At 43.8% G+C, this 15,642-nt stretch overlaps 1 protein-coding gene across 3 annotated transcripts in view; it reads left to right on the top strand.

The window, feature by feature from the left end:
- The window catches only part of LOC107392953 (ephrin type-B receptor 1), a 182,102-nt gene that overhangs the window by 130,190 nt on the left and 36,270 nt on the right, over positions 1-15,642 (top strand). For all 3 annotated transcript variants that reach the window (XR_011521423.1, XM_070554283.1, XM_054752090.2), the window contains 2 exons: positions 4,628-4,686; positions 4,773-4,970. Coding sequence is in view for 2 of the 3 variants with exons in the window: in XM_070554283.1 (XP_070410384.1) it covers positions 4,628-4,686; positions 4,773-4,970 (257 nt within the window). In the remaining variant the exon portion in view is untranslated. The remainder of the gene's footprint in view (positions 1-4,627; positions 4,687-4,772; positions 4,971-15,642) is intronic.

The raw sequence follows: 15,642 nt of genomic DNA, 5'->3' as shown, positions 1-15,642 counted from the left end.
ATTTCGGTTGTCAGACCTCCATCTTTGTATCTTTAAATGCATATTTTGGCAAAGTCCACCTACTTAAAGGCAGTAATGTTCTTCCATAAACTACAGTGTTGTGAGTTTACACGAGCCCACGGTGTCACACTCTGTCCTGTCTCCCCATTCTGTTCAGTCCTGTGTCCATGTTAATTGCTCCCACCTGCCTCTCGTCTCCCAATCACCCAAGGTCCCAGCTCCTCATGTATTTAAACCCTCTCAGTTCTGTGTGTCTTGTCGGTTCATTGTTTCTAGGTCCTGCATGCTCTGTGTCATTAAAACCCTTAAGTTTCCTGTCTGCCTGCTTCTTCCCCGGCATTTGGGTCCTCACCCTCCGGCTCAACTCACTTGCGCACGTCATGACACACAGAATTAATATAAATAACCCAGTTCTGCTCTTGAGCATCAACATTGATGCTTATTAACATCTAGATGGGCTTAAACTGTGATGCTGTTGGGTTAAAAAGCAGGAATGTGACCCGTTGTTGGGAACCAGGGAGCAGAGGCAATAATCCTGACACACTGACCTTAAAACCATAAACTTGATCAGATAAATCCCGTTAAAACTGTCATTTGTCTCATTTATCTGGCCCAAAGCATGGCTTTGTCAGGAAGCACACGTATAAGAAATGTGTTAATGTTACAGATATATTTAAAAGCCGTCGTTTGTAGTAGCAGCAATGCAAATAGAGTGGTTAGTGCTGAATTTCTGATGTGGGTGGACTGGAGGACCAACTTCACTTAGTTGCTGAAGCTGATCTGCTGAGCAGAATTCAGCTGCAGCTGGACACAGACAGCAGCAGCGCTGTTACTTTTAACTTTTGAGACAGGCAGGAATTTGCATTTTGAGCATAGTTTATGTAACATCCAGGAATGATCAGTTTTCACCTACAGACAGAGGCGGAACTGGCCTAAATGGCGCCCTGTGCGAGATCCCCCTGTGACGCCCCCCCCCCCCCCCACACACACACACACACACACACACACACACAAGAAGAAAACATTACACCTACAACTTTGTTTCAAATTGTGTGGAGTGTATATATAACAATGTTTGCTAACTGAATACAACATCCAGCTCCTGGCCACCTTCTCACCACTTGTCAAAGTTCTACTGAAATAGACACACTTAACGCAACATGATGGCATCATCGACTTGTACAGTACAGATGTGCTGAAAGGTGAGAGTCTCAACTTTCAGCTAAAAAAATACAGCTCTAGCTATTATAGTTTTTATTTTATGGCAGTTTACAGTTTAAACGAGATCTTACTAGCAGGGCACCTCCAGCGGCCCGCTGTCGCTCCGTTTTTCATGGGGTAAATAATAGCTCATTTCCCGATTCCAAAAAGAAAGAATGGTCCTACCAGCTCGCCACTTCAATATGAAGAAGATCAGTTCAACATGGGGGAAAAAACCTGATCTGTAGGCCAGAGAAACGTTCATTAGCACATCAAGTTCGATTCAGTTTACCGGTAAACATATCACGAATGTACAACAGGTCAATTATTAATCATCTTGGCTACGTAGCTCAATCTATACATTCCAGTAGCGTTTGCTACAAACAAATACAAAAACAACAATAAAGGAAAACAACTGTCTGACAGACAGCATAGCCGAATTCAAGGCAACACATAATAATCATTCGATTGCTCTTGGTTTCAAGTTAAGCCCATTAAAGTGCTTAAGTAAATAAAAGTGTTTCAAAAACAACGTTTTTGAACCGGAGTTCTGCTCGCGGTGGGAACTCCGCCGAACAAGGTCATTTTTTATAGCGAAAACGATCGACTGGTCACTGACAAGTAAAAGGGTGTTATTGGTAGATGTTAAGAACACTTACCGCTGAGGTAAAATGAGAGTATAAATGAATTGAGGGGAGAAAAACGCTTTGTTTTTAGCCCGGAAGTATTCCCCCACAGCCAGCTTTCATGGTTGCCGCAACATGGAAGGAGCAAATCAGGAGAGGGACCTCACATCAGCTGACGTGGGTCATGTGACAGGGAGTAGTTGATATGGGTTACACTTTGTTGTGCTTTTATTACAGAAATATTATTATCATCACTATTATTATTAAGAACATGCAATTTCTATGTTTTGTTTATGTATTGGTTGATGCTAAAAAAAAATTTTTTGTTAGAAAAATAAAAATAAAAAAGGAAATTAAATGCCGCCCCCTGCAGATTGCCGCCCTGTTCGGCCGCACATGTTGCACATATCAAGCTCCGCCCCTGCCTACAGATGCCACCGGTCATCTACAGACATGAATTCCATTCTCTAACGTGGATTTTACATTCTTCTTTCCAACAACCGCAGAAGGTTCTGCAGCTCTGAACACATGATAACGTGTTGTCAACATCATGTTTCCTTCTCAAGGTTCTTCTCTGCCAAGCCTGTCTGCTTATCTAGGCTGTCCTGCATAGAATAAAGGACTGAACCGTTAAATAGTAAATAATCATACGGTTGAATGAACAATAATGGTTGATGAATAATAATAATGTTTTGATTAATCTGTGCTTAAATTAATGAGGTTGATTAATCTGTGCTTGAATTACTGATGTTGAAATGAATATTATTATGATGATCAGTAATGTTTGGTTTAACAAGTGAATCTTTATCTACAGTCAGACACAATGTTCCTGAAAGATAAATTAAAGTTAAAATGACATAGATATTTTCTTAGCCACAAATTGGAGCATCCTGTATCTGAAAGAAGGTGTGATGCTCTGAGGGTTTGTTGTTAACACCCCTTAACATGGCACGTCCCGATTGGCGAAGTAAATCATAATAAGAGAATATTAAAACAGAATCACTGGGGAGTGATCCAGCATTCCAGCATTCTATAAGATTCAGCATCCTGTTAGTTGAGCTAACTCTGACTGGCCCTCGGAGAAAAACTCTCTAGCCACCGCATCTCTTGACAAGCTAAAAGCTGCCTACAGCTGACACAGCAAAACGGTTCCTTCAGCTATTCAGAAACAGCTGCTCTAGATGCAAACTCGTTCCATCCTGTGTGTCCGGCAACATCTCTGGACTGGAGCATCGGTGCTGCGGTTAATCTACTGAACCTCGGTGCCCAGAGGTCATCCAACCTCCCTGACCTCCAGATCCGCGAAGAGGGTCTCCAAAGAAAGGTTGGGTGGACACACATGATTGCGTCTGATGCCTTTTTGATAAGAACCAACTAGTGCTAGTTTAGAAGATGCTCTCTGAAGAGCAGGTTCTTCAGGAGTTTCTTGAAAATTGAAAAGGAAGCCACAGTTCTTGTAGTGCTTGGAAGGTCATTCCTCATTTGTGGAACGATGCATGAGAAGAGTCTGGATTGTCCTGAGCGTGGTGTTGGCACTGCTAGCCGACGATCCTGTGATGACCGGAGCGGCCGGGACGAGACGTAAGCCTTTGCAAGAGGATTCAGGTAGATGGGAGCCGTACCATCTCAGACTTTGTATGCTCGTGTTAGCAATTTGAATTTGATGCGTGCAGCTAGCGGTAGCCAGTGGAGCTCAATGAACAGAGGGGTGACTTGTGCCCTTTTTGGCTGATTGAAGACCAGACGCACCGCTGCGTTCTGGACCATTTGAAGAGGTTTCACAGTACAGGCTGGAAGACCAGTTAGAAGGGCATTGCAGTAATCGAGGCGGGAGATGAGAGTAGATTGCACCAGGAGCTGGGTGGCATGTTGTGTTAGGTATGGTCTGATCTTACGTATGTTGTACAGCGCAAAGCGGCATGAACGAGCAACAGAGGCGACATGATCTTTAGAGCTCAGGTGTTCATCAGTCACAACACCCAGATTTTGAACTGCCTTTGAAGGAGCCAGAGATAGGAAGTCATTTTGGATTGAGATATTGTGCTATATGCATGGTTTTGCTGGGATGACGAGTAGTTCAGTTTTAGAGAGGTTGGGTTGGAGATGGTGGGATTTCATCCATTTTGATATGTCAGAGAGTAGATGCTAACCGTTAGCATTATCAACTCCACCACATGGAACAACTCCTTCAGGCTTGTGTTATTTGTCATCTGTTTTTTGTTGAGATAAAACATCAACATTGGAGTTAGTGGTAGAGTTGTGTTGCTGTTATCCATTCAGAGGGGAAGTGTCCAAATATCAGGAAAAGAAGACTCCAAATCCTTGCGTCTGAAGCTCAGCTGTGATGTGGCTCATTTCTAGTTCATGGAAATTGTGCACTGGTGTGTTTTTTTTTCTCAGAGTACAACTTGTGAGGCATTCATTCCTAATGGAAACCACTGCAAATGCATTGATCAAACGGGTGTTGGGCACCTTTCGCCTTCGTTAGAGCCCCTAAACGACTCATTCTGGAATGTACTGAAAATGTCAAGAATAAAACTGCTGAAATCACTTTATGTGAGATGGATATAGTGCAAATTACTTTGTATACATGTTTGCTATTGGTTTCAGGAATTTTATAAGTTAACAAGAGTCATAATATGTCCCCTTTAAACAAGAGGTGTAAAAAAATCCCTAATACTACATTTTAAGTACATTTAAAATTGTCTGAAAAACCTATTTGCATTTTATTCAGACAACAGTTTGAGCTTTTGTGTAAAACTCATGTTTTCTTTGTATCTTTATTGAATTTCTTTCTGCAGAAGGAGGCAGATGAAGGAGAGTGTGTTTGGTGACAAGCTGCAGCAGTACAACACAGGAGGTTCAGAAACAACCTTTACTTTGTCATTCCTAACATAATTCCACTGATCTCTGCAAAAGTGCTCATTTATTAAACTTTCTCTTTAGAAGTCACGCTCAGACCAGACATGTTCAGTGGTCCCACCCCCACCGTGACCTTTCCCACTCTCTCTGAGGGCCGAAGTTCACCAGGGGTCAAGATCTACATCGACCCTTTTACCTACGAAGACCCCAACGAGGCAGTCCGGGAATTCGCCAAAGAAATCGACCCGTCTTGTGTCAAAATAGAGGAAGTGATAGGATCAGGTAGAGATCTGCACTTGTTTTCTCGCTGGTTTCTCCTGCTTCTCCTGTTTCTATAAAATATCCAAAAGAGAACTCAAAATAAACATTCTGTTTTATGAGTTCACTCTGAAGAGGTTTACTTAAAGATTAAAGGCTCAAAGTTCTGCATCATGATGATGAAACGTTGCCTCAAAGAGGAAGCATGTGCAAAAACAAATGTTACTTTGGTTGATTTAATGAGATTAACCATCTCTTCAATCAGATTCACTCAGAAACGTCTGACTGGGCTTCTCTTCCTGAGTCGGTGAGAAAGATCTGGAAACACTCAATTCAGTTTTATAATTTAGATTTTTTTGTTTTTGCATTTGAAGTCAGCATGTTTTATTCATGCTCACTGGAATAAATTAAAACTGCCTTTTGATTCTCTGTTGCTCTCAGCGTTCTCACTGTAAAAATGTAGTGTGAAGTTCTGCAGATGGAGAGAGCTGGGCCCAAAGCCTCATCAGGAATTCTCCTTTCTGAGGGTTGACAATGAAACAATGACAACAAAACGCCAACGAAAACAAATAAAAATCTATTTTTTAATGTGAGATTTTACACCTTTTATCCCCTCCTCTCTTCTGACGGTAACAAAAACTTATGCTCTTGTTTTGTTTGGTGTTTTCTGCCAGTTTAAGTGCCATTAGAAACCTAATATTTCATTTCAAACAAATGAATTAAAAAAAGCTCCAAATGATTCCTGCAAGCTGCCAAAGTATAATTATTACATTTACAAAATGTTGGGTGACCAAGACATTTTATAATTCAATTTTTGTCATTTTGCAGCTTTTTCTGCACTTTATTGCAGTTTGGCCACTAAGCACTTAACCCTCTGGAGGCAGGCGTTGCAGATTTGCAATGTTAAAACCAACCTTCCTGGTTACTCCACATACGTATTTCATGAGCATTTTTTTAACTCAAAAGTACCCTTGAAGGACTTAGTTGTTCGTCCTCTTATCAAAACTTATTTGAGCCTGAGAGGGTTAACATTTAACATTAAAGCTGTTATGGTGAGTCTGCAGAACAAGCTAGGTCAGGGGTAGGGAACCCTGGTCCTGGAGAGCCACTATCCAGCACGTTTTAGACGTCGCCCTGCTTCAACAAAGTTGAATCATCTGTTCAACTGCTCATCAGGCTCTGCAGAAGCCTTTTAATCACCTGCTGATTAAAGCCAGGTGTTATAAGGCAGGGCGACCTCTAAAATGTGCTGGATAGTGGCTCTCCAGGACCAGGGTTTCCCTACCCATGAGCTAGGTTTTGAACGCAAACACGGTCACGGAACACTCACCCTCCCCTCGGGTATCCTGCCGGAACCGGATACCCACAATGCCAGATGAAGTGAGAGAGCGCTAAACACCAGTCGCCGTTTTCTAGGTCCATACAACTTTTATTGTCTGTGACTTCAAATGGTGTTTTTCTCTTTGGGACTCTAGTAGTTGGTCCTAAAGTTGAAGTGGTAGCAGCCAGCTGTTTCTCCTCTGATATTATTGAGCGGAGAACCTCTCACACCAGTGGTGTTCTGTTGCTAAATACATGATTGTCTTTTGCGTGAAGAATCCCAACACATTCTCACTCCCAGCGCGTCAAAAGCAAACGCTTGGTCAGCCACCCTCCGCCTCAGACCCCTGACGCCAAAAGTGCCCTTTTTCGTTACTTATGTGCGAAAAGGGGTTTTTCCCTTTTATGACTGCAGATCCCAATGCAGCGTAAAACTGACATGATGGGATGTCCGCAGCCAGGGCACCAAACAAGCTCATTGTACCTCGCCCTAACCTTATCCTCTTATTTAACCTTCCCCTCACCCCTATCCTAACCTTAACCATCTTGCTAGCGAACACGTTAGTGATGTGTCGGTCGCTCTAAAAGCCGGCTCTATGAAGTGAACGGCGGGAGCCGCCTCGTCATTGGTCGGGTTCGGACCGAGCCAACGCGAGGGGGAGGTTTCAACTACCACGGTGGAGGTTAAAAGTAGAGGGTATTTGTAACCTCCCCCTCGCCAGATGGTATGTTCTAACGTTCCCCTTGGGCGGCAAATACGAAAATTCACAGTCAGAATGCAGGGGAAACAAACGCTTGATCACAGTGAGAGTAACGTTTTAGGTAGCCAGAGGGTTAAGGTTAGGGTGAGGGGAAGGTTATAAATAGTGAAACGTTAAGGTTTAGGTGCGGTTAAATGAGCTGGTTCGGTGCCGCATCAGCGGACATCCCATCACGTCAGTTTTACGCTGCATTGGGATCTGCAGTTAGAAAAGGGAAAAACCCCTTTTCGCACATAAGTGACGAAAAAGGGCACTTTTGGCGTCTGGGGTCTGACGCGGAGGGTGGCTGACCAAGCGTTTGTTTTTGACGTGCTGGGAGTGAGAATGTGTTGAGAATCCAGGTAAATGAGTTCGGTGGTCCGGTGAGACACAACCGGACGGTCCAATCAGAGCCGTCCTGAGCCACTGCTGTCTCTGCATTTTACACGTGCTCAAACACAATTATTTCGCAATGTTTTCAGTTCAGTTTCACTTTACTTTGTACAAGAAATGCACACAATAGAAATGCTGTGACTTTATTTCCCTAAAGTAAAAAAAAAAAAAAGATAACGTAAGTAAAAAACTAAAAGGTAACAAGACCCGGTGAGTTTTAGTGAAAACAGCAATGTGAAAGAAATGAAAGTAAAAAGAAAATATGCAATGAAAATGACTAAATATGAAAACCATTCAAGTTGCAAAATCAAAAGCATGTTTGTATGTTATTCCTTTCAAACCACAAAGCTTCATCCCCTACTGCTATAATCTGTAATCTGCTCCAGATTCTGTTACTTTTATTTTACAAGATAATATTTGTCTTTTCTCTCCTCTCATGAAAGATTGAGGATTGTTTTTGCTTCAGATGGTACGCCCCTGATAACTCATAACTTATTTAACACAGGACCAAAACTAATCAAAGCCAAATAGCCACTGGGCCCCCGGGTGTTAAAGGTCATGAACTAGATCCAGACCCTCATCACGGCCAGTATGAGCTTTGGGCTTTGGTCTGTTGAGCCACTTTGAGGGGCTTTTGGTAATCCCTCCATTTGGTGCTTCTCACCTCAGCTGGAGGTGATGGAGGAGGGATGGGAATGATGGAGGAAGGAGGAGAAAACTCCAGTCTGTGGCTGAACTTCCAGCTTCTCCGAAGCTCCCCGAATCTCTTTTGAGCTGAAATTAAGAACGGTTATTATTCCCCTTCGTACTCCTTTGATACTTCGTTGGTTCTTCAGCTCTCTCTCCGTGATTTAGACCCTCCAGAGTTTTAGTTTGTTTGTGCATAAAGGAATCCTAAACAAAGAACCACGGAAGGGAAAGCAGAACAACAGACTGAGGAGGAAAGATAAAAGGAACCCAGAAGAACCCTAAGGAGATAATAAAAATAACCCACCTCACTGCCTCACTCCCTCCCTCTGAGATAACACCCTCTCTTTTCCTGTTGCTATCAGTCTGACTGTAAGGAACGTCCTTCATGAAAGCACTTTTTGGACTGTGCAAAAATCATGAAATGCATTATTTCTATGACAGGATAAAGCAATACGTCCCATCCCTTTTCAACGTATTAGAAACAATATAGATCTATCCAGCCGCCAGAGCTGAGCCTTTCTCTGTTCTCCATCCATCTGTGCTTGTTCTAGTTTACAGCTCTGACACACCATAGTTTTAATGAGCGCTGATATGTGGAGCAGAGATCACTGTGAGACAGAACAGCTCTGCTTGTCATCCAACTCCCATCTCTCATCCATTATTCACACACCCATTTTCATCTCTGGAATTGGGACTTTTATTTTGAAGTAAGATTCCATTTCCATGTCCTCCATCAGCTTAGCGCTGCTTTTATTTTGACAAAAGACGTCTCGTATCCCCGCACCGAGCGAGGTCACAGCCAGTTTGGTTTTCTTGACACACAAACAACCTGATCCGTGTAACAAAGGTTAAAGGAAACATATTACAATTTACTTTTTAATAACATCGAGAGGAGACAGTTGAGGTGGCTCGGGCATCTGGTCAGGATGCCTCCTGGACGCCTCCCTGGTGAGGTTTTCCGGGCACATCCAACTGGGAGGAGGCCTAAAGGTAGACCCAGGACATGCTGGAGGGACTACGTCTCTCACCTGGCCAGGGAACGCCTTGGGATTTCCCCGGAGGAGCTGGCCCAAGTGGCTGGGGAGAGGGAAGTCTGGGCCTCTTGACCTAGGCTACTGCCCCTGCTACCTGCGGATGAAAATGGATGGATGGATGGATGGATGGATGGATGGATGGATGGATGGACGTGTTTACGTAAAGGTCTCATTCACTTAGAATTTAAAGTCCCACTAGTTGTTCTCTGCGTTTCACCCATCCCTTGGAGGAGCGATGAGCTGCAGACACTGCTGCGCCCGGGAACCATTTAAGGGTTTAAACCACCAATCCAACCCTTAATGCTGATTGTCAAGTGAGGAGACATTGGGTCCCATCTTTTCTAAGTCTGGAATGACCCATACCGGGATTTGAACCCCGATCTCCCAGTACATATGGCGGACACTCTTCCTCTAGGCCACTGACTGGTTCACAGTTTAGAAACAGTTTAATAGACGGATCAGAAAAACCCCACACAGATCTACGTCACATTGTAAATAAGCATTCATGGACTAACCCATCTTGGCTCACAATGGGGAAGGCTGTTGTTGGTTTAGCATCCAGAAAACAGAGAGCGCCGCGACTAGTAGAAGCTAACCGTTAGCATTAGCAACTCCACCTCACAGCAGAATTCCTCCAGGTTATTTTTGGAGATAAAACATCAACTTTGCAGAGCGAGGAGGCAGCGGGAGATTGTGTTGCTTTTAGCCAATCAGAGATGAGGTGTTTGCATTTCATGAATATTAAATAGTAAGTCTCCAAATCCTGTCGTGTCCCCCGCCCCCTCATCGATCTCGCTCACCAGGCATTTATTCATACTAGAGACCACACCTATTTTATTATTAAAGAATATTAGTTTGTCTTGAAAAATAAATATTAAAAATGTGTTTCGCCATTTTGTGTATTAGTGTATTCTTGTCAATTGAAGATTTTTTTTGTGCTTATTATCAGAATCGGAAGGGTTTTCTTGCCATAGGAGAATCACAACATTAGGAACCTGTACTCGGTGCAAGAAAAAGTAAATGATAAGCAAAATTAGAATTAAGAAATAAACACAATGAAATGACAATAAAATTGTCATGACTGAGGGGAGTTTCCTGACACAAGACATGCAGAATCAAGCACTGAAACGTAGGAGGAAGAAACAAAAGTTTGTTTTAAAGGAGAACTGAGGGTGCACCGCCAGACAGACGGTGGTTGCTGAGATCAGCTCTGGGCTGGGTCTGTGGGAATAGACAATGGTGAGGGGTTTGGCAGAGGGGAAAAACTCAAACTCAGTTTCTGTGGTTCTTACTACGGGAGGGCAAAGTCAGGAGTTTGGGGGGAGCAGGCAGGGCTGGGGGGAGCAGCGGCTGAGGTATCCGAGATCCGAGGGAAGGCGAAGCGTCCGGGTATCCGTAATCCAAAGGAGGTGAGCAGTGGGAGAGCGGGTCGTTCCAGGCGAGGAGGGAGATCAGGAGAATGAGTTGTCCAGGTTATTGCAGAGGTGGTCTAAGGCGAGGAATCCTGGAGAGAACAGGGCGACGTTTATCCAAACAATAAAGCACACGAGAGCACAAAAACATGGACTAAGGCTTTAGCTACTTGTTACGTCCCCGACATGAGATGGTAAAATGTGAAGGATGGGGATAACCTAAGAACTGGAAAGTGGATATTAAAAGGGTTTTGTTGTTATAAAAAGGTTCTAAAAACGAGCAAAACGGACGACGAGCATTATAAAGATAATGCAACACACACAAACTCTCAAAAAGGTTAACATTAAAAGACGAATGATCAACTATTAAAACACCTGGTTAAAACGAAGGTGTTTAAAACCGAAGTCAAGCTTATTCCACAAACGAAGTTAACCTTTAAAACAAATGAACACACAAACACAAGATCCCACAGGATCACTCAAGAGTTTAAACTTTAAAAGTTAAACTCATCAAAACGAAGGAACGAACGAACGAACAAACGAACGAAGGGGTTAAAACAAAACGAATCACGGAGAACAGCAGAACCCCTGCACTGCTGTCTCCCAGACAGCTGAAGGCACAGCTCTTTTATCTCAGGAGTTGGTCATCAGATGGATTCAGCTCAGCTGTGCTCCTCAGCAGCCTGGAAGGGAGGAGGAGGAGGGGCGGTGTCCGGCCGATCACCAGAGCTGGGTGATCCTGGCTGCTTTTTCCCTCTTCAGGCTGGCAGCCGTGACAATACTATAACTGTAGTTGGCGAGAGCTACCCTAGGTGAGTAATCATCCGGCGAGGTGAAGTGATCTCCCAGCTCCTTATAAACGCTGGACCGGTAGATTAGGAAGTTAAAGTTAAATTCCCATTAGTTGTCACGCACCCTGATGTGTGTGCGAAATTTATTCTCCGCATTTGACCCATCCCCTGGGGGAGCGGTGAGCTGCAGACAGAGCCGCGCTCGGGATCCATTTGGTGGTTTAACCCCCAATCCAACCCCTTAATGCTGAGTGTCAAGCAGGGAGGCATTGGGTCCCATTTTTTCTAAGTCTTTGGTATGACCCGACCAGGAATCGAACCCTGATCTCCCAGTCTCAGGGTGGACACTCTACCACTAGGCCACTGAGCTAGGAATGGCCGCTCTCTGGAACTGCCCACCTGCAGAGACTTGTGGCATGATTAGCAGAAAGGTGTTGACTCACCCCAGATCCTGTCAAAAATAGGGCATCGATAATTAGAGAAGCAGCTATTTTATACAAGTCAGTGTAGGCACTGGTCAGAGCAGGTCAGTTCAGGTGCAAACAAAACACAGGGCCGTGTGACTGAAACAAAGCAGCTGGAGTGGGCAGGTCTACGACTGTCAGTAATGAGTACGACCGCGGAGGGAAGAAACAGTTTTTGTGGTCGGATGTCGTCCTGCCAGATGGGAGCAAGTCGAAGAGACTGCGACCAGTGTGAGACGTGTCTGCTGTGATCCGACCTCGCCTCAGTGTCCTGGAGGTGTACAGGTCCTGTATGGAGGGGAGTTTGCAGCCAATGACCTCAGCAGAGCACACAACATGCTGCAGTCTTTTCATATCCCTGATGGTGGCTTCAGCATACCACACGGTTATTGAAGAGGTGAGGATGGACTCGGTGTAGAACTGCCTCATCGACTGTGCTGGCAGGTTGAGTTTCTTCAGCTGCCTCAGGAAGTTCATCCTCTGCTGGACCTTTTTTTCATGAAGGAGGTGGTGGTGGGCTCCCACTTGAGGTCTTGGATGATGGTGATGCCCAGGAAACGACACGAGTCCACCGTCGTGATGGGTGTCAGCCAGGATTACGGGGGAGAGGGAGAGGGAGAGTGCTTCCTAAAATCCACAACAACCTCTGTTGCCTTCTGGATGTCAGCCATTTGACCTCCATTCTGTAGGCAGACTCATCCCCATCCGATCACGGTGGTGTCGTCTGCAAACTTGATAAGCATGACAAACTCATGGTTGAAAGTGCAGCTGTTGGTGTACTGGGAGAGGAGCAGAGGGTACACAACCCTGAGGGGAACCGGTGTTGATGGTCCGCAGGCTCGAGACATATTTCCCCAACCTCACTTGTTGCTTCCTGTCTGTCAGAAAGTCAGTGATCCACCTGCAGATTGGGTCAGGCACGTTCCCCTGGGACAGTTTGTCTTGGAGGAGGTCTGGCAGGATTGTGTTGAAGACAGAGGCGAAGTCCACGAACAAGATCCTGGCGTAGGTACCCGGGGAGTCCAGATGCTGCAGGATGAAGTGTAGAGCTATGTTGATGGCACCATCTACAGACCTGTTGGCTCTGTAGGCAAACTGCAGGGGGTCCAGGAGGAGCACTGTGAGGGTCTTGAGGTGGGGGAGAACAAGGCTGCTCAAATGACTTCATGACCACAGATGTCAGAGCCACAGGTCTGTAGTCACTGAGTCCACTGATCCTCGGCTTCTTGGGGACATGGAATATGGTGGAGGTCTTGAAGCAGGCAGACACATGAGATGCCTCCAGCGAGGAGTTGAAAATGCCCGTAAACACAGGGGCCAGCTCTTTAGATGTCTTCAGATGCTATCAGATCAGGTCTTTAAATTCAGTCTAGGTCCCAAACTTGTAAACTGTAGCGCTGCTTCCTAATGTGTGAGGTCAATTCACTCAGTATGTCCTAGAGACACGGGACACCTTTCTTGTGGACAGAAATGTTCATATAAGAGTTACGGATTGAGAGAGGTGTAAAAACTCTGATGACCCGGGAAGGGAGAGGAGCTTACACGTGTTTGACGAGCACAAAAAAATATGTATTTAAGTATAAAAGATTGGTACTCTCTCTTTTTCAACTGAAATAGCAAAAGCTCCTTCTATAGAGGCAAAACATGTTTTTTTTTAAATAACTTCTTTGATAAGACATTTTATTTTACATGTTGAGATCCTTATAAATGAGTTAAATCCCAACATGTGTGCAGAACATCTGAATCAAATGCTGAGTATATGGGAAAATCGTTTTGATGAGCCCTTGCACATTTAACACAAAATTCCTGGTTCTATCCCTAATTTTAAATTTGCAGCCTTCTTAAATTTCCAGAGGAATAAAATGTCTCATTTTGACAATGCAATGGTTCCTGCAGAGTTAGGAAAAAGGCACTCCACCATGCAGCCTCGCCTCTGATTAAATTAGGTCTGAAATCTCATTAAATTATTTTAAAGATAAAGTTCTATGAGAAACAGTTTTTCACTTGAAATATGTTCCGTCTCTCTTGAGTTTAAGACATTTATTTCCTGCATTAGCTTCTGATGGAAATTAAAGTCTAAGATTTATAAAGCCTCAAAGATCTACGTCACACTTAACATTCATGAAATCACTCATCTTGACTCGTGACAGAGAAGGCTGTTTTTGATTTAAGGTTCAGCAAACAGCAGAGAAAATCTTGACCAGTAGAAGCTAACTGTTAGCATTAGCAACTTCACAACATGGCAGAACTCCTTCAGCTATCAGCAGATAAAAAATGTGGAGTTATGTACGAAATCCCATGCAAACTCTGCAATAAAACGTACATGGGAGAAACCGGACGCCAACTCATCACGCGAACAATAGGACATAGAAAGGAGAGCGAGAGAGAAACAAGTCGAAGACACACAAGAGCAGCAAAACAAGAAGCAGAAAGTACAATAAAGAAATCAGCCGTAACCAACCACTGCACAAGGGAAAACCATATGATGGGCTGGGGCAGAACACGGATAAATAAACACAGAACGGCAAAATTACAAAAGATGGATCTAGGAAGCCAAAGAAATAAGGAAACAAAACAGGAAGAGAGAAGATGGAGTAGTCACATTGGATCACGCATGGAAATGTGTCATCAGCAAAGAGAATGAGGGCAGTAGAGGCAATGGCGCCCTCAAGGGATGCCCACCCCTAGAAAATTGCTGACCCCCCCCCCCCCCCCCCCCAACAAAAGCCAGTGTTAATATCTCATATTAATGTTCACTCAAATCATAAATGTATCTTATTTATTCAAGATATGATTGTAAAACTAAATAAATAATAATACAACGAGTAAAAAATATTCAGAACAAAAAAAAACACACGTTTCCAATTTTTTGGAGGCACCCCTGAGCAGAGAGCAGCATCGTCCTCTGTTACCCTCGGATAAAAGGGACGCCACCAACATCGGCGATCTCTGATGATGGCTAGAGATTTTAGCTGAAACACGTCAGGTAAAAAATTTTTTTTTTACCAAACTGTGTAAAAAAAGAACAAAAAATGGAGAACTCCTTCAGGCTTGTGTTGTTTGTGGACAGAAAACATCACGTTGCAGAGCAAACAGAGCCAATAGAATTGCGTTGCTGTTAGCCAATCAGAGGCGAGGTATCTGAATATCATGAAATTAGACTCCAAAACCCGCCCTGTCCTGGTCACCTCTGCTCTGGCTAACTTCCAGGTCCTGATATAGGAGCACCAGAGCGTTTTTTCCCACAGAGATCATCTCACAAGGCCTTCATTATATATTAGAGATCCCTAGCCTAGTGAACTAGACCAAATTCTTGCTTTGTTTATTTAGTCTGGCTTGCCAGGCTAAGAGATCCCAGCAAATGTGTTGTAAAACGAGTGAACTTGGTCTTTAAACATTTTAAATTAATAAACACCAGATTTTAATTATTTACCATCACTTGTGATGGCTGCTTTGAGATGTATTAATGGTTTTGTTGTTGGTCTCCTGTGATGTGTGTGTGTGTGTGTGTGTGTGTGTGTGTGTGTGTGTGTGTGTGTGTGTTTGTGTGTGTGTGTGTGTGTGTGTGTTTGTGTGTGTGTGTGTGTGTGTGTGTGTTCTAGGCTGCTTTGTGCCTCAGCCAGGGCATACTTTCAGAGGATATTTTAAATGTCAGGAGTTTTATTTCCTGCTTTATTAAAGATCTAAATAAATAAATACAATTTAAGCTTATTTTCTTTAACCCAGAGATTACATTTGAGAGTGGACATGCAAAACAATACGTCCAAGCAATAATAATGATGCTATCCTTTTTTGATCGTGCTTGCCATCTCGACTGCACAACCTTTTCTCACCCCTGAGAGCAGTTTTTGA

The sequence above is a fragment of the Nothobranchius furzeri genome, chromosome 8, assembly GCF_043380555.1.
Source record: "Nothobranchius furzeri strain GRZ-AD chromosome 8, NfurGRZ-RIMD1, whole genome shotgun sequence".
Classification (NCBI taxonomy): domain Eukaryota; kingdom Metazoa; phylum Chordata; class Actinopteri; order Cyprinodontiformes; family Nothobranchiidae; genus Nothobranchius; species Nothobranchius furzeri.
This window is presented reverse-complemented; position numbering and strand designations above follow the sequence as displayed.